Source organism: Thunnus albacares, chromosome 1 (assembly GCF_914725855.1).
Source record: "Thunnus albacares chromosome 1, fThuAlb1.1, whole genome shotgun sequence".
Lineage (NCBI taxonomy): Eukaryota > Metazoa > Chordata > Actinopteri > Scombriformes > Scombridae > Thunnus > Thunnus albacares.
This window is the reverse complement of record NC_058106.1, coordinates 36,665,461-36,690,713: the sequence shown is the minus strand read 5'-3', so window position 1 is coordinate 36,690,713 and position 25,253 is coordinate 36,665,461. Positions and strand designations below refer to the sequence as shown.

General features: G+C 41.7%; 1 protein-coding gene across 7 annotated transcripts in view; it reads left to right on the top strand.

Moving 5' to 3' along the window:
• The window catches only part of herc1 (HECT and RLD domain containing E3 ubiquitin protein ligase family member 1), a 71,496-nt gene that overhangs the window by 44,256 nt on the left and 1,987 nt on the right, over positions 1–25,253 (top strand). For all 7 annotated transcript variants that reach the window (XM_044357932.1, XM_044357928.1, XM_044357934.1 and 4 more), the window contains exons 53-78: positions 77–204; positions 1,505–1,641; positions 2,241–2,441; positions 2,592–2,722; positions 3,382–3,599; positions 4,558–4,678; positions 5,111–5,257; positions 5,516–5,617; positions 5,778–5,951; positions 7,325–7,624; positions 7,718–7,783; positions 7,891–8,016; positions 9,340–9,478; positions 9,893–10,074; positions 10,218–10,373; positions 10,626–10,748; positions 10,874–10,976; positions 11,407–11,576; positions 11,682–11,820; positions 13,310–13,479; positions 13,982–14,151; positions 14,681–14,846; positions 14,974–15,050; positions 16,192–16,444; positions 22,778–22,930; positions 24,377–24,682. In XM_044357932.1, coding sequence (XP_044213867.1) covers positions 77–204; positions 1,505–1,641; positions 2,241–2,441; positions 2,592–2,722; positions 3,382–3,599; positions 4,558–4,678; positions 5,111–5,257; positions 5,516–5,617; positions 5,778–5,951; positions 7,325–7,624; positions 7,718–7,783; positions 7,891–8,016; positions 9,340–9,478; positions 9,893–10,074; positions 10,218–10,373; positions 10,626–10,748; positions 10,874–10,976; positions 11,407–11,576; positions 11,682–11,820; positions 13,310–13,479; positions 13,982–14,151; positions 14,681–14,846; positions 14,974–15,050; positions 16,192–16,444; positions 22,778–22,930; positions 24,377–24,682 — 4,158 coding nt within the window. The remainder of the gene's footprint in view (positions 1–76; positions 205–1,504; positions 1,642–2,240; positions 2,442–2,591; positions 2,723–3,381; positions 3,600–4,557; positions 4,679–5,110; positions 5,258–5,515; positions 5,618–5,777; positions 5,952–7,324; positions 7,625–7,717; positions 7,784–7,890; positions 8,017–9,339; positions 9,479–9,892; positions 10,075–10,217; positions 10,374–10,625; positions 10,749–10,873; positions 10,977–11,406; positions 11,577–11,681; positions 11,821–13,309; positions 13,480–13,981; positions 14,152–14,680; positions 14,847–14,973; positions 15,051–16,191; positions 16,445–22,777; positions 22,931–24,376; positions 24,683–25,253) is intronic.

Below are 25,253 nucleotides of genomic sequence, written 5' to 3'. Positions count from 1 at the left end.
GGGATCAAGACGGCGGTTTGTTGGCTTGTTTAGAACTCAAAACATGTTAAATTAAATTTTTCTCTGTTTCACTCAGGTCATCACATGTAGTTGGTGCAGTAAGAAAGGCCTGCTGGCTACTATTGGGAACGATGGGACAGTCAGAGTGTGGAATGTAACCAAGAGCCAGTACACTCTGCAGCAGACCTGCATCTTCAATAAGGAGTAAGACTTTCTGAAACACCACAAACCTCCAGAAACATCAGTGTGTTACATTTTAAAGAGAAAAGCTATCGAACGTTGTGCATCTCTATCAGTTAATGACGAGTCAGTCCCTCCAGGAAACTCTGTTTTTGCAATCGCAATAAACGCAAATTCAAGAAATCTTATTTTGCTAAATTACTGCAACTTTTCCACATTAAATGTTGAAATCAACAGGCTGCTTGTGATTCAGCTCTGGTTCTCATGTTAAGAAAATAAATAAGCACTGAAATATAGTTGCTTCTATTGTTGCTTTTTATTGAAGGAAGTGATTAAATATGACTCTTCATTGTTAGTAGTTTTCCCAATTCCTGCAATTTTATCCCCCAAAAACCACATAAAACATTGCAAAATGTATCACAGTTTTTGAGAAAAGCCACTTCAAAGTCAAATAATTTTGGCCACAATAATCACAAAAAACTCCGGAGGGACTGACAGGAGCCAGTCTGTTCTGTCTGCCGTACATATAGTCTGTCTGATTCATGTTTTATGACTGTTAAAGGTCAGTATCAATATTTTTCTCTAAACAATAGATCAGATGATTATCTGTTATGTGAAAGGGGTCTCGTATTGTTAGGTTTGAAGCCTCTTGGAGCTCTTTGGTTCCCAGCCTACAAACTCTGCTCCCATCAACCTCATTTCCAGCAGCAGGCAGCTGTTAAAGCCACTGAATGCAAAAGAGCTGCAACAATTAGTCGCAGTCGATCAACAGAAAATGAATCCCCAACTATTTTAGTAATCAATAGATTGTTTTGAGTTCTGTTTTAAGAAGAAATGTCCAAATTGTCTGATTCCAGCTTCTCAAATGTGAATATTTGCTGGTTTATTTGGTGTTATATGACAGTAAACTGAATGTCTTTGAGTTATGAACTCTTGGTTGGGACTAATCGATTAATTGATAATGAAAATAATTATTATTTGCAGCCCTTGTATGCAACCTGCCCAACACTAAAAGGCAAATCAGACAAAGTTAGCGACTAGCTGGTGAATAAAGGGGAACATCCAGCAGCTAAGGAGCCAAACTGAACCAAGAGGAGTGTGAATATTTGACTTACAGTACATTAAAATTAATGCTAATGTTGTTCCGCATCAGCTGTATGTGTAAATAGGAAACTAACACATTCCCCATAACAACTTTATAAGGTGATAATATGTCAGATGTTGTGTTTTGAGGTTATCCTGCTGCCCCATAAGTAGCTAAAAAAATGTATTAATGTTTTCTTTTTGTCTAATTTGTGCTTTTTTGTCTGTCGTCTGTCATCAGTGATGGTTCTTCAGAGGAGGGCATGTCAGGGTTGGGATCCCCCAGTGATGTTTCCTTGTCTCCTCTGTCCTGGAGCGTCACTGGAAAATATCTGGCCTCCGCTATGGAAAAAATGGTCAACATCTGGCAAGTTAATGGTATAAAAATTTATTATTTCCAGCTCCTCCGGGGTCTTAATTCTATTAGTTTTTTTTTTTATATATACTTTGTGTTAATGATGAGCTCCATTAGAGTTGTTTTGAGAAACTGTTTCAGCATAAAATGTGTGTATGTGGCCCCAGTTCATATAACTGGTGTGTGAGGTCCACAGAATATGAATGAGAGGGCATTAAGATTTTATAGCCCATTAAAAATAAATATGCCTTGGGACTGGATGTGGTCCAATCATCATTTCCTGCCTCCCACCACACACCCTGCAGCACATACCATCTGTCCTTGGCCACTTTCAATGGCTTCAAGGATGAAAGTCCACAATTACATTAGTATTAGCTTTCATGAGCGCATTTTCTCTTGTGCCTCTGCAATATGAATGCATCCTTTACTGCACAAGCAAATGAAACTCTGTACATTAGCATTTCTCTGTGGGCATTGTTGTATAATTAGTTCAAACCACATGATGTTGCCTCTCAGTACATTTTAAATCAGCTTATATATTTGTGTACAGAATAAACACATATTCTCAGTGTAATAAAAACAGCTTTACATAAACTCTGATCTCCTCTTCTCTACTTTTAAGGTGGTAAGGGTCTTCTGGACGTGCAGCCTCACTGGGTGTCGGCGCTGGCCTGGCCCGAAGAGGAAGCAGAGTCTTTGTGGTGCGGGGAGCCCATGGACATGCTGCTGGTGGGTCGGATGGACGGATCTCTGGGCCTCATCGAGGTGCTGGACACCTCCAGTATGCACCGCACCGAGCTGGAGCACTGCTACAGGAAAGACGGTATGAAGAGGAGGGTTTTTATTTTATTTGTGATTATTCTGTTTTTTTTGTATTTATAATTTCACACAACTGAGCGATTGTCAGTAGTTTAAATGTCTTTGATAATTATTCATGTGAGTGACAAAGTGAACTTTTATCATCCTCCCTCAGTGGCAGTGATGCACATAGCCTGGTACAGTGAAGACAAGCCTTTCGCTGTGGGCTACGCAGATGGCAAGCTGCTGATTGGATCCAAAGAGCCGTTAGAAAAAGGAGCCATTGTGGTCATTGATGCACACAAGGTAGAGCAGTACTGCACAAACACTGCGTTTATATACCAGTATTTGTTTTGTTGTTTGGAGACAGTGTATGCCTTAGGATGCAAGACAAATTTCAGAAATATATTATGATAATAACGTGAAATCAATCAATGTATTAAGGAGCCAGACGACAGTCGCCTCTGCAAACTATCTGAGTAGAGGATTAGAGAAGCAGAGGTAGATTCCTACAGGAGAATGCTGTTTTCATTGTTTACAAGAAACCAGGTTGTTAATTGGCTTTCTACAAGTATTCATGTGTATAACAAAAGAACTGCAGACAGGAAAAGTAACAGCATAGCGGCTGGATGAAAGCTGAGATCATGACATGGACCGATGCTTCCTCTTATTTAACATAAAACCATCCAAAGTCTGACTGAAACTAATACAAAGTAGCCTGTAGAAGTGAAAATAAGTGACATTTTTTTTAAAAAGGCAGAAATCGGTGTTTTTCTATCACTCATACAGTTAAAATCTGTAAGACACACTTCCAGAATAAGCTCAGAGAGAGGAGAGAAATGTGGTTACTGACGTGCTGCATGTGGACACAGATTTACAGTTACCTGCTTACTTAATTGCATCAAATAAAGAAGTAGTTTTGCCCTTAAATTGGTGGATTCTTATTGGCATGTTGTTTTTTCCAGGAGTCAATCACCAGTATGAAGTGGAGTCCTACCGGTCAGATCTTGCTGACTTGTGCCAAAGAAGAGACGGTGAAGCTTTGGGCCAGTCCCGACTCTCACTCTGACTCAGGCTCTGGCTGGTACTGCCTGCAGAGTATAAGACAACCCTCCCTGGTTAACAGCGTGGCCTGGTGCAGCCTGCAGGGACGAGGACCGAATCCCCTCAGCATGCTGGCCATGTAGGTCGCTCTGTGATACTAAAGAGTTTTACGTGCACGCTGATTCGTCGAGGTACAGAAGTTAAAAAGCCGGGTCGACCGATGTATTGATCACACACTGATCAGACAAGTGATTGAAGCTTTTACTTAATTCACTTTTTTGCCTTTTGTTGTGGACACTGATTGCTTATCTGTTCATCAAGAGCTCCTGTTTTGCGTCATATTGTTTTTTCAGAATCATACCTTTAACTGATGTCAGATAAAGTGACTGAACTGTACGATAGAGACAATCAGAGCTGCAACAATTAGTCGATTAATCGTTGGTGTCAAATGTCAGACGTCTGAATTTTACCGGTTCCAGGTTCTCAAATGTGAGACTTTGATGTGTCTTCTTGACTTGACATGATAGTAAACTGATTTTTGGACTGTTGGTCGGACAAAACAGGACGTATGAAGACATATTTTCACAGTTTTCTGATGTTTCTGAGACAAAGCGATGAATTGATTGATGATGAAAATAATCGTACAGTACATTAAAACATCCAGTGTCTCACTCTAAAATCTTCCTTTAACCACTGACTGAAATATTTTAGCAGATTAGTGTCAACATCCACACGTTTAGGCATATTTGAAATGTTAAATGACTCACGTTTAGATTTCTACACACCTGACAGTAACTTCTCAGCTAATCTCCACAACATTTACATTTTCATTTGGTGCTTTTAGCTCAAAGCGACTTATAGGCAAGAAAAGAACAGATGTTTCACTTCCAGCACACACACACAGAAACACATTTGCTCCAGAAACATAAGAGATGTCGTAGCCTGCAGGCTTTTCAAACCATTTCTCAAGAAATCTCAAGGAAACGTTCTCATTTTTTTTTTAACACGTTGGCACGTTGACAACATATTTCCCAAAATAGAGAAGTATTTCCTTTTGGTTTGGTCGAAACTTTTCATGTGTCATTGTGTTTTTTCAGATGCTGCCAGAACGGTCTGGTCTCAGTCTGGACCGTTCCTCAGGTCATCTCCAACTTCCCAGAATCCTGTTCCTCTGAATCAGAGGGATGGTGGGAGAACGAAGCAAACTCTAAACTCATGGTACTTTTATTCATTTAGTTAACAGTTACTATTAATTGTCACCCGACATGTTGAATGAAAGTCTGAACTGATGAAGTGAGATGTTATTGAGCTTTTTTCTTTTATGATGTTACAGTATAAACAGGGTAAAATGCAAAAAAGGGACATTTTTAGGTTAGTTTTGCATTTAACTGGATTTATTTTACTGTTTTATTATTTTACTTCCTTCCTACTTTAAATATATTCTCATATTTTATTTGTTTAAAATGTCTGATCTGTTTTTTTTTTAACATGTTAACCACATTGAAGCTGCATTTTATGTATGAAAGGTGCTACATGAATAAAGTTAACTATCATAACTTCTTAAATGTTATCACCATACATCCAGACAATAGCACAGCAGACATGTTGCATTCTTCCTCTTCACATACTGTCGCTGTGGTTACGTTGCAGTCCTCCCGGTGGTCAGAAGGTGGAGCGACGTGCGTTTTCCAGCTGAAGGGCCACATCACTCCAGTAAGAACGCTCGCCTTCAGTCCCGACGGTCTGGCTCTGGCATCTGGAGGAGTGGGAGGCCTCATGAACATCTGGTCTCTGAGGGTAAGAAGAAGAAGAAGAAGAAGAAGTACACACACACACACACACACACACACAGATGGAGGTGAAAACACCCACACAGGATATATGTAAATACTGCAGGTACAAGTCACAGAGATACACAGACGTGCAAGAATAAAAGAACAAATGATTAATTACATACTCATCTTTACTGGCAGCTACAGAACACTGTGTGGTTTACAGTGACACTGAATACCTCTGCACTGGAGTCACTGTGTGTGTGTGTGTGTGTGTGTTCAGGACGGATCAGTCGTCCAGACAGTAGTAGCCGGTTCAGGGGCGATCCAGAATATCGTCTGGATCCCAGATGTGGGTGTCGCTGTCTGCTCCAACAGGTCAAAGGTAAGACCTTTTCCCTTCGCCTGAGTCAAACTTTTCCACAATTTTTAGCCGCATCACTAAAATAAAATTGAGTATTTATTTACTCCCTGGTCTGCTTCACCTGTGTGTGTGTGTGTGTGTGTGTGTGTGTGTGTGTGTGTGTGTGTGTTCATCCATCCAGGATGTGCTGGTTGTGAACAGCTCCAAAGAGTTCATGGCGTCCAACCATGTGCTGGCCACTTGCCGCACAGCTCTGAAGAAGCAGGGCGTAGTCGGCCTCAACATGGCGCCCTGCATGAGGGCTTTCCTGGAGAGACTTCCTGTCATGCTGCAGGAGCAGTACGCCTACGAGAAGGTACAGAGACGTTTATTGTGCTCAACAATCTTAAAAATAGCCGAAGGAGAACAGTACTTGGTTTTTAGAGAAATAATCCACCTTAAAACGTTTTATTTGAGACATTTGGCTCAGCAGATAACTGGCGAGGTTTACATAACGTAACATCAAGCAGATTGATTGATTTCGACAGCAGAAAATAGTTTGTTCAACGCCTGAAGATCTCTGTTAGATTGAAACCTTGCTCTGTTGAATTAAATGTGCTCGGAGCTATCAGTGCAGCGTGTTTCCCACAATATTAAAGTTTCTTCGTGGTGGTCTGTGACACACAGAAGAAGCTCCGCTATTCAACGCTCATAAACTGAAGTCTTAATAAGGAATTAATTCTTCCAATCTGCACAATTTCAGTCCCAAAAGACTCGAGTTGATCTGCAGTTTCTATCAGCTCTGAATCATCATGTGTTTCATGTGTGAACTGTGAAGTGCAGGAATAATGACGTTAATTGGAGGAGGTTGATCTTCTCTGTTTAGCTCCGTTTGGGTTGACCGAATTTTGGATCAAGTCTAATTAACCTCGGGTCTTTTCAAATCCGACCTACGGAGGGTTTCAGAATCAAAGTAGGCTTGTTTATAAGAGGAGAATTAGTGCGTCATTGTTCACAGATGAAGCACGGAGACCAAATTTTCCACCCACGAATACTCCAGAAAGCCTCCCAGTCCTCATGCACCTGTTTAAGATCCAGAATTTTATAATAATATTAATCATAACTTTATTTGTACAGAACCTTTCAGGCAAAGATGAAGCCCAAAGTGCTTCACAAAAGTTACAACGCTGCAACTAACGATTATTTTATTATTTTCTCTATTAATAGATTAATTGTTTGGTCTATAAAATGCCAGAAAATGGAAAAAAAGGTCAATCAGTGTTTCCCCAAAGCCCAAGTTTACATCTTCAAATGTCTTGTTTTGTCCTGAACAACAGTCCACAACCCAAAGATATTTAGTTTACTGTCAGAAGACAAAAGAAACAGAAAAGAAAATCACATTTGAGGAGCTCGAATCAGAGAATTTGAAAATTTTCCTCTTAAAAAAACTCCAAATGATTAATAAGTTATCAAAATAGTTGGCGATTAATTGAATAGTTGGCAACTGGCATCGACTAATCGTTGCAGCTCTACAAAGTTAAGCCCAAAAACTAAAATGAAAATAAAGATTAACAATAAAAAAGGTTTAATAACAATATGATAAAACATTAAAGATTATGGCATCATACCAATAAAGTAAAACAGACAGAATTCATCATCATTAACTGTATTTTAGAGTTTTAGAGCACCTGAGGCTGAGTTTCATCGTTCTGATTGTTTCTAACGTCGTCTTTCCTCCTCGACTTCCAGCCTCACGTCGTCTGCGGGGAGCAGCTTGTCCACAGCCCCTACATGCAGTGCCTCGCCTCCCTGGCTGTGGGTCTCCACCTGGACCAGCTCCTGTGTCGTCCCCCCGTGCCGCCTCACCTCCGACACTGCCCGCCGGAGTCTGGCACCGCCATCTGGAGCGCCAGCGAGTGGGCTTGGTTGGACTGCTTCTCCACGACGGTCAAAGCTGCCGAGGCTCTCGCTCGAGGCGCCACCTTCCCCGAGTCGTTCTCCGTTCCTGACCTGGAGCCCGTGCCCAAAGATGAAATGGCTCTGCTCATGGTGAGGGAGGCTGCTGCTGGTAAAACTGTAATTTATGATGTAATGAACACCTGTGTAATGTGTAATAAAACGTTTTGAACTGTGTTTTTCCAGGACAACAGTAAATGGGCGTCTGGTATGGATGAACAGATCATGTCCTGGGCCACCTCCAGACCAGAGGTGATTTAGATTAGCTGGAATCAATCAGACTCTGACTCTCGAGGTGATTGCTGCTGTTTTAACCCACTTCTTTTGACTTGTTTGTCACTCGTGTTGGGTGTTTCCAGGACTGGCACCTCGGAGGGAAGTGTGATGTGTTTCTGTGGGGTGCCGGGCGACACGGACAGCTGGCAGAAGCTGGTAGAAACATCCTGGTGCCAACAACTGCCCCGTCCTTCTCTCAGGCACAACAGGTACACAGACGATTGTCATGTCTTTGTTACACACATCACATCCAGTTACATCACGTGACAGTTAAGGATTTAGATGTAGTTCTTATTTTTAGGTATGCTAGCAGCAAGGCTGTAGGGACGGTAAAGCTGGTCGGTTGGTCCAAACCCAAATATCTCAACAGCTATTGGTTGGATTGCCATGAAATGTTGTACACAAACTCATGCCCCCCCCCCCCTCAGGATAAATTATAATCCTTTTGGTGACGCCCCTGATTTTTCCTCAAGATCCGTCATCAGGTCAAAGTTTCAGTTTTTTAGTTTCAGTACTTTAGTTTATGACCAAATACCTACAAAACTGATAACATTCCCATGATCCTCAGCTGTACTTTGTGTCTGGAGGTTTATAGCAAATGTTAGCATGCTAACATGCAAAGCTAAGATGATGAAATAGTAAACATAACACCTGCTAAACATCAGCAGGTTTGCATTTGCATGGTTAGCATGTTAGCATGGCGACATTAGCATTGAACGCAAAGCAACACTGTGCCAAAGTACAGCCTCCAAGCAGCATGTATACTTTTTAGAATACATTTCAGTGTTTCCTCTAGATTTTTTTTCAGGCCTGGTGATATGCACTGAAAAAACCCTTTAGGGACGAGGCACATGGGATGGTGTATATATATTTTTGTTTGCTCAGTATATTCAAGACTTAAACAAAGTGGTCACAAGGAGAGGATGACTTAATTAGCTGCATTTATTGCATAAAAATAAGCTGTCCCTCTCCTTTCTTCCCCATCTCTATTTTTTCTTGACTCCAGAGTTTTGATATATTTGTTTCTCCATCATCGCAGCAAAAAAATATTTTTTGGGGCCTGTTGGGCAATTATAGGGGAAACACTGTATTTATTATCTCTTTCTTACACTATATACGTATTCCAGCACTATTAGATATATATGTTTGCAGTAAGAAAGAAAAGAAACATGTTAAGCAGAGCAAAGACATTCAGTTAAGTAAGACTTAAATAGAAAATTCAAAAATACTTCAAAGAAAATACAACAACAGCACTTAAAATAATACTAAAATAATAATTATGACCAAACTACAGGTGCTTCCACTGGCATGTGGATTCTCCAGCTTAACAACTGATCCTTGTTTCTGTCCAGTGTCATAAAATGAGATGATGATTTATACTCTGTATATACCACTAGACCAACCTCATTTCCTGCATCTGTTTCCTCTTTTACTCTAACCTCATCTGTTTCCTAATTATTCCCTCATTCGTCTACCTGTCATCATCTCTCCTCCTCCTCCTCCTCCTCCTCCTCCTCCTCCTCCTCCTCCAGGTGGTTTGCGGTCAGAACTGCACCTTCGTCATCCAGCCTAACGGGACGGTGTTGGCCTGCGGAGAGGGCAGCTACGGCCGTCTGGGACAAGGCAACTCTGACGACCTGCACGTCCTCACCGTCATCTCAGCTCTGCAAGGTGGAACTGAATCATCTGTTGTTTGTACAAGTATATATATTTGTGATAAAACTAAAAGCAGTTAGATCAGTTGAGAAGACAGAAATAATACAGTTTTAATTTTCACAACCTGTAGATGCAGCCTGGAAATTAGGTGATTTTTTTTACAAGCAACTTGATCAGTACTGGAGGTCCTGATGCAGAATTATTTAGTTGATACAAGCTCAAAATATCTCTCTCTGTCATACAGTGATGCTACAGAGTGGAGCTTATTCTACTCATAAAGTTGCTCCACAAAAAATATGAATGATTTTTCCAATTTATTGCATTGACGAGAGGGCGAAACCCAATGTGGGATATCTAGATTTTAAAGGAATAAATGTGGTAGTTACTCCTTCACTGACTGTCCGTCCGTCCGTCCCGTTTGTTTCTCAGGTTTTGTCGTGACTCAGCTGGTGACATCATGCGGCAGCGACGGCCACTCCATGGCTCTGACGGAGAGCGGCGAGGTGTTCAGTTGGGGAGACGGGGATTACGGCAAGCTGGGCCACGGGAACAGCGACCGCCAGCGTCGACCCAGACAGATCGAAGCCCTGCAAGGAGAGGAAGTGGTGCAGGTCGGTCTGTCAGATTGAAATGATGATGGATCATCTAGTTAAAAGGGTTTAAATACTAATATACAGTTTCATTAGCTTGGGTTCAGTCATACTTTCTTTTCTTTTTTCTTTCTGCCAACATTTTTTCTGTTTTTCCTCTCCAGATGTCCTGTGGGTTCAAACATTCGGCGGTGGTAACAGCTGATGGGAAGCTTTTCACATTTGGTAACGGTGATTATGGCCGACTGGGTTTGGGAAACACCTCAAACAAGAAGCTACCAGAGAAAGTCACCGCGCTGGAGGGCTACCAAGTCGGACAGGTTGGACAAAAATACATGTCTGAGAAAGTACCAGATGACATTTATCTAAAGATTAGTGTGAATATTGAAGTAAACTATCGTTATTTAGTGCTCGCAGACTCTTAATGGTGAAACAGAATCACCAGTGAACCTTTCAAGGCTGCAGAAAGAGGCATTCATTTTTTGTTTGACAGCTTAAATATCTGCAGGCTTAGTAAACACAGATGAATGTAGACAGCGTGGTGTTTACGTTGGCCCGTTCTCTCTCCTCAGGTGGCTTGTGGTTTGAACCACACTCTGGTCGTCTCTGCTGATGGAATGATGGTTTGGGCTTTCGGTGATGGAGATTATGGAAAACTGGGACTTGGCAATTCCACAGCCAAGTCCTCTCCTCAGGTAGGCACTGTGAGGCCTGCTGGGTGATTGGAACTGTAAAAACTGAATCTTTCATCTATTATACTGCTGTAGTTTTTTTTTTAAATGAATGTAATGTAGGTTTATTTTGAATTTTGATTCCCTAGAAAGTGGACGTTCTGTGTGGAATCGGCATCAAAAAAGTGGCCTGTGGGACACAGTTCTCTGTGGCTTTAACCAAAGATGGCAAAGTGTTTACGTTCGGCCAAGGTAATCAATATTTATTTATTTATTGTTGTTGTTTTAAGTGAAATAGTTTCTTTTTGACAGCTCCCGATACATAAGTGGTAATGATGAATATCTGTATATATAATTAGGTCAAAAAGCTGCAGGCTCTCAACTTAATAAAACAAACAAACCAAATAAACTCTGAGCTAATAAATGATTCATCAATGATTTCTTTTTAACATTTTCAGAGATTGTGAGCTCTTGATGACATGCACTTTGAGTGGATAGCGGCCATGTTTCGTTTCATAAAGTCACAGTTTAGGGCCAGAAAAACAGAAACCAGCCTCAACTTCATTCCCAGAAGCCATGCAGTGATCAAGATAGCAGTATTTTCACAATAGAGGTTTTTATTGTTTGTTTGTTTTGTTTTTTTTACACATAATTCACTTTTTTTTTTCCATTCCTGCGGCAGACCGTCTGATTGGCCTGCCAGAGGGCCGAGCCAGGAACCACAACCGTCCCCAGCAGGTGCCAGCTCTGTCAGGGATCCACATCCAGGATGTGGCTGTAGGAGCCGAACACACTCTGGTTCTCTCCTCCACAGGAGACGTTTACACCTGGGGCAGCAACTCTGAGGGACAGGTAACCTGCTGACACACTGAACCCCCACTAATGACGCCAGGATGCTACTTATAACCTCATCCGGCCAGTAAATGTCCTGATTATAAATGTATCTTTGCGGTGCAGCTGGGTCTGGGTCACACCAACCATGTAAGAGAACCAACGCTGGCGACGGTGCTGCAGGGCAAGAACATCCACCAGATCTCTGCTGGACGCTGCCACAGCGCCGCGTGGACGGCTCCCTCCGTGCCGCCTCGAGCACCAGGTTAGACACACACACACACATAAAGCCCCCCACCCCCCCTGCCCTGCCTCCCGCCACGCCGCCGCCGCTGCTGCTTTCTAATGGATACACACTTTATCCCAGAGGTCAGATTTCCTGCGGTGCCGCTGGGACGCGCAGTAAATACCAAAGCAACAAACGGCACATTTTTGTCAGATGAGGCACCGTCATTGTTTGGTGAACAAACACTGAGGAATTTCATGCAAAGCTGCCACGTTCCAGTACTAGTACGTGCCAGAAAGACTATTTTCATGTAGTTGTAAAACAGAAAAAATATGTGAATACCTCATAAAATTTTAAGGGGAACTTCACTGATTTTTACACATCAAAGTGTGTTTCCAGGTGTTGTGGAGAATCAGAATCAGAAACGGGTTCATTTCCAAGTAGGTTCGCTCATACAAGGAATTTGCTCTGGTGTTGTGATGCCTAACAATCAAAATATACACAAAAATCAATAATATAGAATAAAAATGACAATAAAAAAGTGTAAAATATGTTCTAAGTGAAAAGAACTTACAAGTGAATAGAATCAAATGTAGAAAATACTGAGCAGGAACGTGCAAATGTGCAAATAATAATAGTAAATCTACAAAGTTTGCATTAATGTAACGCTCCATTTCAGATGTATTAATAATAAGATTTACCGTTAATGTGAAACAGGCCTTGTTGTTGATGAGGCCAGCTGCAGTCGGGAAGAAACTGTTCTTGTGGCTTGAGGTTTTTGGTCTGGACCGCAGCCGCTGGCCGGAGGGGAGTGGTTCAAGAAGTTTATGTCTGGAGTGGGAGGGATCGGCCATAATCGTTCCCGCTCGCCTCAGGGTCCCCGAGGTGTCGGTTGAAAAACTACAAGTTTGAAAAGTTAAAAAAAAAATAAAATAAAATCTGAGGGTTTGGAGTCAGAAAGAAGTCAGATCTCTGTAGCTCCTCATCTCTGCTGGAGGCTAGCAGCTCCACGCTACGTTAGCTGCTACTAGCATAACACATCACGATCAGACAAAGCAGTCGAGTTGCATTGTGGGTAACGTAGGCAAAGGAAGAGGAATGTGTGGAATAATAAAGATGATATCTGTGATTCTGATACTGTATACTACTTATTATTTACATTTGATTTGATTTATTGAACAGGACAGTGTGCAGTATTAAGCATAAATGAAGCACTGCACCAGAGTTAGCTTGAAGCTAATTTGCATCTGTAGTCCATTACAATCAAAACAAACAACAACACAACAACAAACAGTACACAAAATACTTTTCCTTGATTGTTTCTATAAATTAGTTTTTACGCTCTACATCAAGAATTCTGTGTTCAGTGTGACTTCTAGCAGCGACCCAAGAGTTTTACCATTTCTATCTCCCACCCTCACCTCTTGTCCCTTTTCTAATCCTTCTCTGTCCTCCTCCTCCTCCTCCTCCTCTCCCTTCACCCTCTCGTCATCTTTCCGTCTCTCTCTGTGCGTCTCGTGGTCCTCAGGCTCGTCGGTTCCTCTGCAGCTGGGTCTGCCCGTGGCGGTGCCTCCTCAGTACAGCGGGCTGAAAGAGGTGAGCATCGAGGCGGTGAGGGCTCGTCTACGCCTCCTCTACCACTTCTCCGACCTCATGTACTCCTCATGGAGACTTCTCAACCTCAGCCCCAATAACCAGGTACGCAAAGAGCCGCAACACACACACACAGTGTTGAGGTAGTGTTGATGAATGTGTAACCATTACAATAATTATGACGCCACAGGAAACGCTGCATACTGTGTTTTGTGCTTTCAGAGCACATGAGACAGAAGGTGAAAGTTATATAATGACTGTAAAATATAAAAACCTGTTTTCCAGTTTTAATCAGGGGTTAGCTTTGAAATCTTAGTCCAGGATACAGATCAGGACTTGAGAAAAATATCACTTTGTCTCAAACTTCAGCAAATGACATGCTTTGTCTTTACTGCAGGGAACAAACTGCCTTTCTCATAAAGTCAGAGAAAGTAACTTGATGACTTTAAGATGTCAAATTTTAACGTTTTTGAGGCCGTAAACGCTGATTCAAACTGTTTTGAAGGGATTTTGCTCCTAATTTGCACAAAGTTCTCTTGATTATTTTATGTAAGCAGTGTGTTTCACTCTGTTATGTAATGACGGTAAGTTTTATTTATTTATGCAGAGCTGCACCTCCCACTACAACGCTGGTACCTGGGGGATCGTCCAGGGCCAGCTGAGGCCCCTGTTGGCCCCCAGAGTGTACACTTTGCCCATGGTGCGCTCCATCGGCAAAACCATGGTGCAGGGGAAGAACTACGGCCCCCAGATCACCGTCAAACGGATCTCCACGCGGTCAGTACTGTGTGTTTGTAACCTTTTACACGTTTCCCAGTTTGGCTCCGACAAACATGTTGAAATAAACCAAAAGGTCACAGTGAAAATACATCAGTCAGGTACTTTGTTTGGCTTTTATGCCTTTATTTGAAACAGGAGAGGAGATTATGATACGCAGAATAGAGCTAAAATGTTTCTAATATGTATAGAAAGATAATGAAAATATCTTAAATAAAATATATTTAATAATATGATTATTAAATAGATAATTATATATCACAGAAACAGATCATATAATAAAGACAGAATATAATCATGTCCTCATAACATTTGTAGACTCAAAAGCAGAAGTTAAAGGGTCTTAAAATGGGATTTTAAACTGCCAACAATGGAAAAAACATTAACAGACTGGTTTATAGAAACAGGCAGGAAACATGGAGGCGGGGGGGAGGAGGAGGAGGGGGTGGGGGGGGGGTGACTTGTTGCGTCATTGTCTTTAAATTTACGATTCTCTGTTTTTGGTTTCGGGTCTCTTCGCTCTCTGCAGGGGACGGAAGTGCAAACCGATCTTCGTGCAGATCGCGCGTCAGGTTGTGAAGCTGAATGCGTCTGACCTTCGACTGCCCTCGAGGGCCTGGAAGGTCAAACTGGTGGGAGAGGGAGCCGACGACGCAGGGGGCGTCTTTGATGATACCATCACAGAGATGTGTCAGGTACGGACGGATCCGTCATGCACACAACGTGCACATGTCAGAGTTACTCTAAATAAACCAGGAGTTTACTGGTTGTCCTGTGACACAGTGATATAACTTCTTTATTTTCCTGGAAATGTGTTTATAGGAGTTGGAGACGGGAGTGGTTGACCTGCTCATCCCCTCCCCCAACGCCACAGCAGAGGTCGGCTACAACAGAGACAGGTGAGGAAAACGTCGACCTGTCGGCATCGACTCTGACTGTCCACCTTAAATATCCTTCTGTTCTGAGAGATTTAGGATCAATTGTAGGTACAAGAAGAGACGTTGAAATCAGTATCAATATATTCTCCCGTCCATGATGACCGATACTGAACAGCATTTATTTAAGAACAAGTGTGTGAGCACAAGTTCAACTTATCAGACACGTCTACTTTAAAGTAACTAAGAGATATTTGACATAAAACCAAAGATACTGTTGTTCTGTCATTAATGTCACAGTTATAAAGAGTCTCAAACAGAACTGAACAGTTCCACAATCTGTCAAATATCATCAGTATGATTATATTGGATCAATATGATGTTCCTTTTACAATATGACATCGATCGATACTGATAATACAGCAGATTGAATCTATAGAAGTGTTTTTATTCCCCAAACAGACGACACTTGATGTTCTTTGCCTTCGTCTTTATTCATCTTCCCCCAACTAGATGTTCTTTCATTTCTTTAGACTTTTTTCTGTATTTGTTTAATGTTTCTTATTTTATTTTAAATTAATTACATTTTTTCACACCCTGGGTTGAAGCCTTACATCATCAACCTTCTTGTATCTTTTGCAGTCGCCTCTTCTATCTTAGTAACATTGAGTGAGTCACAAACAGTCAAATGAAGCAGCTGCAGATGTAACTTCATCCTCTGTTGTTTAAAATAAACTGTAGAAAACAAGAACAAAACTTCTTCTTCTTATAAAGTTAAACATGCTTGAATATCTTTGCTGAATCTTCATCATCTATTGGAAGTGATTACTCATCAGTCTCAGCTTGTGATGCTGGATGACAAAGTTAATTCAGCAGCGAATGAGCCTCCAAAAGCAGCAGTAAAACAAAATTATAACATCTGAAAAAACGTCTTCATGTACTCGAGCAGCAAAATCCAAGTTTCCAAAATGTCCATTTATGTGCTCATTTCATCTGTGAAATATGAACCCTGTCATACCTGCCTCCAGCTCTGTCATCGGCCGGATCTGCTGCTCCGTCGCGCTGCTCATTGGCTAACCTGACATGACGAGCGTAATCTTAAACTCATCATCTAAACCAGTTTAAATCAGTTCAATATCTCCACGTCTCCTTTTAATCTTTCTAGGTTTCTCTTCAACCCGTCTGCGTGTCTGGACGAGCACATGCTCCAGTTTAAGTTTCTGGGCATCCTGATGGGCGTGGCCATCCGTACCAAGAAACCTCTGGACCTGCACCTGGCGCCGCTGGTGTGGAAACAGCTGTGCTGCATCCCCCTGCTGCTGGAGGACCTGGAGGAAGTCGACCTCCTTTATGTGCAGACGCTCAAAAGCATTCTTCACATTGAAGACAGCGGCATCACCGAGGATAATTTCCATGAGGTGAGAAAACTGGATGAAGGTGTTAATGTGGATCATGTCTTCAGTTTTGTGTTGTTATGAGTTTGTTTTGTGGAAGGCATCAGAGTGGATAAAATCCCCAATCACAATATATATAATTACATATTTTAATAACAGTATATATTGTGATTAAAGACGCAACGTTAGTCGATCAAAAGAAAATAAATCAAGTATTTTGTTAATCGATTTAATCACTGGAATCATTTTCAAGCTGTTAGATGGTTCCAGTCTCTTAAATTTGTTAATTAGTTGTTTTTCTTGGTCTTATGTGATATTAAATTGTTGTTGGTTGGTCACGTTGTGCTGCAGGAAACTGTGACGAGCGTTTCTCATGACTTTTTAGACCAAACGATTAATCAATTAATCAAGAAAATATTCTGCAGATGAATCGATAATGAAACTAATCGTTAGTTGTGATGTAGCACAGCTGGAAATATTTTCTCATGATATTTTTTATATTAATATTGATATATATCATAATTTTAATTAAGTCACTATTTCTGTTAAGCTTATAATTCGCCAGCAGTAGATCAATAACCTGAAAAATGATCAATAACTGTGTGAGCTACAAACAGAAAATCTATATAAATAAATCAATTATACAAACATTAACAATAATCTTCAATCTTGTGTATAAATCCATTAATGTTAAATGTTTATAACGAGGAAGCTCAGATCTCGTCAGCTGTGTTCATCGACCGTTCAGATCATCCGAGAGTTGTAATAAGCAGCATGTTGACGCTGGAAACAGCTGATCATGTTGTTGTTTGTTGTCTTTCTCTTGAACGGTTTGCTGTTATTCCAGCGGATGGGTCTAATTGCTGGTGTCAGACTGTAAGCGGTTGCTCTCTGTTTGCTTTATTTGATGTTTCAGGTGATAAACTTTTACTTCCTGTCTTTGATGTCGCAGGTTTTCTGCTCAGTTAACAGAAACCTTTATGAATATATGAAGTATAAACATTTCATTATCAGTCTGTGTTGTTTGTGACTTTGGTTTAACGGTTCGAGTGTCTCTCAACTACTTTGAGACCAAAAAGGTGCTTTAAGTTGTCAAAGCGTCGCCTCTTTTTATCACGTTTATCCACAACAGCTCCTCTCAAGTAACTAAGTAACTGTAACTCGTCTCCTCACATCTACCTGTCGTTAGAAACCCGGATGTGTCTATTTTGTGAAGTGAGCTTTACGTTCCTAAAGAACCTTCATGTAAGAGTTTCTGTGATGTGACTGGTTGTTAGTTTAGTTGTTAGACTAGTGTTTATCTGGTTTCTATCTCTCAGTCTTATGATTTATGATTGAGAAACTGTTTATTGGTTTAAAAAATGATGGAAATGCCTGTTTGTTGTAGTTATTCCACTAAATTGAAAACCTGATTGAAGGAGGTGCTTCATACTATTGATGATGTTAAAACAGACGCCTCAGAATAAACTGAACACATTTATTTAGTCTCATTTCTACACGTCGTCACTCAGTCTGACAGGAGGGAGGTAGACTGATGAATCAGGAAGAAGAAGATGAAGTAAATCTGGGTGGGATAAAGTGTCTGTAATACTGGTCGTTTGATTGTAACAGTTACAAATATCTTGCTGCCACATATTAGAAATCTGTTCTAAAGACATTTACAGAACAGAGAAACATCACAGCCAGCGGCCTGAGTTTGCACACAGACTGGATTTACGGTGGTGAATGTTAATTTGTCCTTGGACGCATCAAGTTGGAAACTTTTTATTGCTTATAAAAGTTGAATAGGTGCCAGTCCTCCTCCTGAGGGCTGAGCAGTAAATACCGGTTACACACAGCCGCCACTTCTCCGTATCCTCCCTGCTGCTGATCACAGCTACATTACACACACTGTATTTAGGATTAACCTCAGGCTCCAACAGCACAATAAAGAAGTTGGCTGGCTGACGGCTCACCGGCCACAGACCAGCCCTGAAACCGCCGCCGCCGCCGTCCGTTAGCGAGCGAGTGAGTGAGTGAGTGAGAGATGGAGTTACACCATTGGTCGGCAGGACAAGCGTTGGAGTTTCCTCATTGGTCGTTGCTCTTTCAAAATGCGAGATGATGGAAGCGGCGGACAGCAGCGATACAGAGCGACTGTGTTTCTGTGAAGCTCTCCGGTGTGAAATGCAGAGAAGTCGGTTAAACTCCAGTTTAAACAGACGCGTAGCGGCGTCTCTGCGTCTCCTCGACGACCGTCCAGTGTGATCGACTCGCCGGCTGACAGGAGAGACGCTCCGCAGCACGTTTGGATTTTTATGACTGAACTAATACCAGGATGCGAGCTTTTTATTTCTCTGACGTTTTCACATCACAAATGATGAACAGCAGCATTTAAACACGTCTTGTAGCTGTTATATCAGTTTAGCGAGGGGCGGCTGCTCTGCAGGTGCGCTTGATTCGACTAACTGTAGTAAACCGGGCAGAGATAAACCTCCTGAATCTGCATCCAAAATGCTGTCAAAACTTTTAATTTACCATTTCATAGAGGCAGGAGGGAGAGTTAAAGCACCCAAATAACCATCAATCTGTCAAAACACTCAATACAGAGTGAAAAACGAGAGACATCTGCAGAGCGAAACAGATGTAAGAGCGGGAGGAGTTAACAGATAATTAGAATATAATTAGAATTAAATCAAACATCCCAAGATATGAGTGGAAAATCTCGGTCTTAGAACTGCATTTATTGACTCAAACGTAGTTTAATCTCGTCATGTGATGCTACTCCAGCTCACTTTAACAACAGATATCACTGGGACCACTACAGGAAATCACAGATGAGCATCAAATATCCAGGAATTCACATCATAGACGTATACGAGGTTTTGACCCGGTCTTGTTTTGACAGAGGGGCAGCGTGTTTTTTACCTCTCCTCGCCATGTGAACGCTCGACTCATCAGAATCACATGCGTGCAACAGCTATAAACGTAATAAGCAGTCAGTTCACAGCCTCATGAGCCTGTTTTCATTCCCATAACCAGACCTGACTGTCACAAAGCAAAACACACACTTCAAAATGATGTCACATACCATACGGCACCGCACCCAGTGACGGCCAGCAGCAGCCAGCAGTGAACACATGTGATTTACTGGCGGTTCAGCCTATTTACAGCTGACAGCGTTTAACATTAACGAACCAAACGTTTCTCTCAATCCAGACTTTAAACTGGCTGAGAAACACAGACAGATATCAGCAACAGTTCGGACACTTTTTGATGTGCAGTGTGTAGAGTTTAATGTCGTCTATCAGGACGGACCGTAGTGGAAACTCTCCGCTGCTGGTGAAGAAGGAAATAGAGATTTCTGCCGGCCGACGAGGTTTTATTTTCTTTGCAAAGAAAAGGTCGTTCAACATGCGACACCCCGAGCATGAGGAGATCTAAACATCTATACCTGTTGACCACCCCCACCCCCCCTCCCAAAGATGTGTTTTCACACCGTCTGGTCTGCTGTGGGTATCAGAGCCGACCAGATGTAACTTTTAAATGTAACTAAATGTAATGTAAAATAAATGTAGCTACTCATTAATGTCAAATAACTCTGAATGTATTACTTATTCAAGTTGCAAATATTATATATAATATTTGCATAGGTGTAAAAAAATATGTTTGCTTGTTGCTTTGTAATTATAACACAAACCTCTTTAATTTGTCAGGTTATGAAACCCACATTACTCCATCAATCAACCATCAAACTATCCAAGAGAATAAAGAAAACTAACATCAAACACAAGTTATTATTATTAATAACTTGTTGCTAATTATTATTATTAAATTCTGCTGCGATCACAGTTTGCTGTTTAGTTTTTGGACAATTTGTTGTTTTTCTTGAAGGCTGTTTTTTGGCAGACGTCGCTCCGTGTTTGGTAGATTGTTCTCTTTGATCACAGACGCCTCATAACACAAAAGAAATACCGGTTTTTCTCCTTGGAGCACAAACATGTTTTCTCCTTCCCGTCTTTCTTTCATCTGCATCAGTTTTTCTCTTTCTGGACATTTTTTGGGGTCATTATTTATATTTCTCAATTCCACTTGTTGGGAAAATCTCATAGATGTGGATTCATCGCAGTCTAGCGGCGGGATACCATCACTTCGTGGGTAACATTATCGGCATGCATCATGGGAAATATAGTTTTTGGTCAATGCCCACTTTTAACAGACCTTTTTCTCTTGCGGGCCACATAAAATGATGTGGCGGGCCACATTTGTCCCGCGGGCCATGAGTTTGACACACATACCCTATGGTGTGGTTCGCACCGGAGGCATCCTGCAGGTCTAGTGTTTACATTTGAAGAGGTCTAGACATCATAATTAAAAACACCAAAGAGAAAGTAGATAAAGAAATGAAATTACAATTACAGGACTCCGCAGACATGGAATATAATATTTATAAGTATGTTTTAATTAGTGTAGAATCGTGTCTTTGTTACTTTAGAATGAGCTCTTTATATCTACAGAAGGAGCGGGTCCTCTTCCACGGAGGCCGCCATGTTGCACCGCCATGTTTCTACAGTAGCTCAGAATGGCCTTTCACAGCCACCGTAGGTTCACCTAAACTCTTGGAAGGGGAGCGGAGGGGTAATCAGTCGGCTGTAATCTGCAACCTCACCACTAGATGCCACTAAACTCTACAGACTGGTCCTTTAAGAACATGGTTACACAACGAAGGTGTCACGTCTCCCATTAATACAGAAATACAGTTTTTGTACTGAAATTTACTGGAGCTTCGATGTGGTGGAAGCTGTGACTTAAACGATTAATCGACTATCAGAGTAGTTGATTTTCTGGCGATGGACTAATCGATTAACGGCCTGATCGCTGCAGCTCTAAAGATCTTGTAGTTCTCCTTTAAGCCTTGTGAGAGCTTGATGTAAGTCCTGCTGGGGGGGCTGTGGTTTAGCTTTCAGACACCAGCACTCAGAGCTCAGCTGTGCCTCTCCTCTCTCCTCTGGTACACTCTGTTCTTCTCCCAGCTCCCGATTAAAAACCTCGCATCTGTGGCTCCAACCATTACTGACAAAACCGCCCCGACACAGACCACACACACCCCCCCTCCCCTCCCCTCCCCTCCCTCCCACCCCGCACGAACCCCGCAGATAGGCTGGCTCGAGCAGCAGAAAGCTAACACATCCCGGAGCCCCTTCTTCTGTCCAAACAACCTCACACAACCCCTGCACTGTAAAGCCCCCGGCCTGCAGGAATGCCAGGGCCACTGTTGATGCAGCGTATCCTGCCTGGTGGAGACTTGGCGCCGCTCCCAGCCTTGTAGAGGAGAGAGAAGGGGGTTTGGAACCACAACACGGCCGCGGCCAGCTCTGTCAGCCAGGCCGAGGGAGGAGGAGGAGAGGAGGAGGAGGAGGAGGAGGAGGAGGAGGAGGAGGAGGAGGAGGAAGGGGCTGCATCTGCTGCTTTGGCATGAAAGGAGGGAGTGTGGGAGAGAGAAAGAATCTCCTTGTCTGCCTTTTCTGCTTCTCCGCTGGCGTTGGTTCGAATTCCGCCAGACGAGCCGTCAGATGTCTCACCGTGATATTACGATCTCGCGTCGCTCTCCGGGCCAGTGAATGAAAGAATAGATAAATTTCAGCTTTTGTAACCGATCAGTAGCGACGTGAATCACTCAAAGGAACGTTTTTATAGACGAGTTTTATGAAAACACACACATGAACGTTTTTCACTGTTTTCTGACATTTAATAGACTCGATGATTAATCGAAGAAAACCGACAGATAAATCAAAAATGAGAATATACAGATGTGCAGAAGCTTCAAAGCTGCACTTTTTCTCATTTTATATTAACGATCAGTCAAAAGACTCATTTGTTTCTATGATACAAATGTTTTTATATTTTGATTATTTTGTCACTATTTAGAACATATCAGCACTAGAATAATGTCTTTAAATGTCGAATTTAAGGCTGCAACTAACAATTATTTTGATGATCAGTGTCTCAATCAATCATTTTGTGTATAAAATGTCTGAAGTAATGAAAATATTTTTTTATAATTTCCCAGTGTGACGTCTTTAGCAGCTCAAAACTCCCAAAATATTCAGTTCACCATCATGTTTGACAAAGAAAAACATTAAATCTGCACAAAAACTACGTAGAAACGAACAAAAACGGTGATTTTATTATCAGAATTGTTGCAGATTGATTGTATTAAATATTACCACATGTTTAAATTTCTGTGTTAGTTGTTATTTTTTAGTAGATCATATTTTCCATCAGTGGGAATCGTCCTCTAACAGCAGCACAGGTCCGTCTATCAGACACCTGTATCTCAGTGTCGTATTGATTATCGGTCGTGTTTTTGTTTTTCAGATGATTCCTCTGGATTCGTTTGTCGGGCAGAGTGCAGACGGTAAGATGGTGCCCATCATCCCGGGAGGAAACAGCATCCCTCTCACCTTCTCCAACAGAAAGGAATACGTGGAAAGAGCGATCGAGTACAGGCTGCACGAGATAGATCGACAGGTAAGACTTCCTGTTTTATGTGAGCGACGCAGCGTTTTTCAGTGTAGATTATTATTAAAGATCAGTGCAGATGCAGAGGTGATGATTTCACTGTTCTCATGTTACGAGGTCACTGAGTTCATCAGACCGGAGCAGAAGGTTTCAAAGTTCTGCTCTCCGGTTTCATTTATTCCTCTTGTTTAATAGGTTTCATTAGTTCAGTAGAAGGTCACCAGTCATTTATACACATCTGGTTTAAAGGATGAGGCTGATAACTTTCTATATTTTTCTTATTGTCGTCAAAACCCATGAAAAGACCAAAGCCAACAATGTGTTAGTCCGTCTATAAAACCTTTTTTCTCTGTCTGGAGCTCCAAACCCAACAGATCTGACTGAAGACAAATCTTTAAAAAAACAGCTCACAAATATATAGTTTAATTTTTTAAAAAGGGTTTAATTAATGTCCTAGAACAGCTGGATTCTGTAGATTTGACAAACGTTACTCAAACAGGAGTAAAAAGTGCATTTTTTGGGGGGACTATTTTCAGCAGTGGATTGATACTAGTCGACAGGAAATTTAATCTACAACTTTTTTTGCTGAGTGATTAATCATTTGTCAAGCAAAAATTCCAAAAATGTTCTTGTTTGTGCTCCAATAAGATGATTTTATGGGTTTTTCTGATTTATTTGCTTACAAACTGAATATTTTTGGGTTTTGACAAAACAAGACATTTGATGACGTCACCTCGGAGTCTGTGAAACTGTGACGGACATTTCTAACATTTTATAGATCAAACAATGAACTGATTAATGGATAATGAAAATACAACAGTTAACTGCAGCCCTGCTCTAACTGGGTGTTTCTGGCTGCAGGACGGTGTGGGTGGGATTACATTTATATTTTGTCATTTGGCCGACGCTTTTATCCCATAAAGTTAAAAAAAAACTAAAGTAAAACAGACCACAGTGTGTGTGTTTGTGCAGCGGTGTGACTCATTAACGTGTTTTTAATAGTTTTTGGATAACAGACGTCTACAGCACAGACAGTAGTTGTTAGTAGACGAGTTCATTGTTGGTTTTTAGTCTCTTCGTTGGATTTATAACGTAGACGATCACCAGACTTCACCTCTAGTGCTGCTCAACCGCGTTTTTATTTGTCTGAAGTTTCAGCCTTCATCTGAATAACAATCAGCAGTTTTACAGGAAATATTTCTTCAGTAGAAAGTAATTTTAATGAAAAGTGTTCATAGTGAGGTCTGTGGATTATCCAGTAACAGGAACACTGTATTAACTGGATTTATGAGCACGTTTATGCCATGAAATTCCTTTCACTCCCATTATATTGGAGACAGATATCTCAAAGCTTTGAGAAGTAAAACAGAAACTATATATGTAGATTCTACTGTAGAGGTAAGCAAGAGTGAAGCGACTCTTTACTCAAACGCAGCGATGCTCCTCCTCTGTCAGGTGGCGGCGGTGCGTGAAGGCATGTCGTGGATCGTTCCGGTGCCGCTGCTGTCCCTGCTGACGGCCAAGCAGCTGGAGCAGATGGTGTGCGGCATGCCGGAGATCTGCTGCGACGTGCTGAAGAAGGTGGTGCGCTACCGAGAGGTGGACGAGCAGCACTCCCTGGTGCAGTGGTTCTGGCAGACTCTGGAGGAGTTCTCCAACGAGGAGAGAGTCCTCTTCATGCGCTTCGTCTCCGGACGCTCCAGGCTGCCCGCCAACACGGCCGACATCTCTCAGAGGTTTCAGATCATGAAGGTGGACAGGGTGAGTGAATCAGGATCTATGTGGGATCTGGAAACGCTGCAAAGTCGTTATCGAGCAGTCAGACAATCAGGCAGCTTGTAAACAGATTAGAGCAACTTAACTGGAGGAGAAAACAGTCGAATAGTAAAATGATTTGTCCTCAACTGAAACATCTGTTGTTACAACTGAAAGAAACAATGTTCAAAGGTACAAAAATAAGACCCAAGTTGCAATAAAGTGGAGTTATCGTTTAAAGGGCTCAGTTCTGGTAGTTAGTTAGAATAAATAATGATGGAGAGAAATTTTATCAGGTGAAAAAATGTCATGAGTGACTCTGCAGCTCCTTTATAGTGAGTTTCAGCTCATTGTTTAACTGTCTGGCTGCAACTTTACTGTTTTGGTTCACTCTCAGCGCTCTCATAGCGTTGCTTTCAACCACAGACGGCAGCTGTTTTCTGAGCAAAAGCTCTAAAAACTTTCAGTTCGTTTTCACTCGTCACGAATTTATTTCCTCCACTGCAGAAAAACACGTTAGACGAGCCTCCAGAAACTCCTGCAGGTTCAACTGAACTAACCGACTAACAGACTCGTT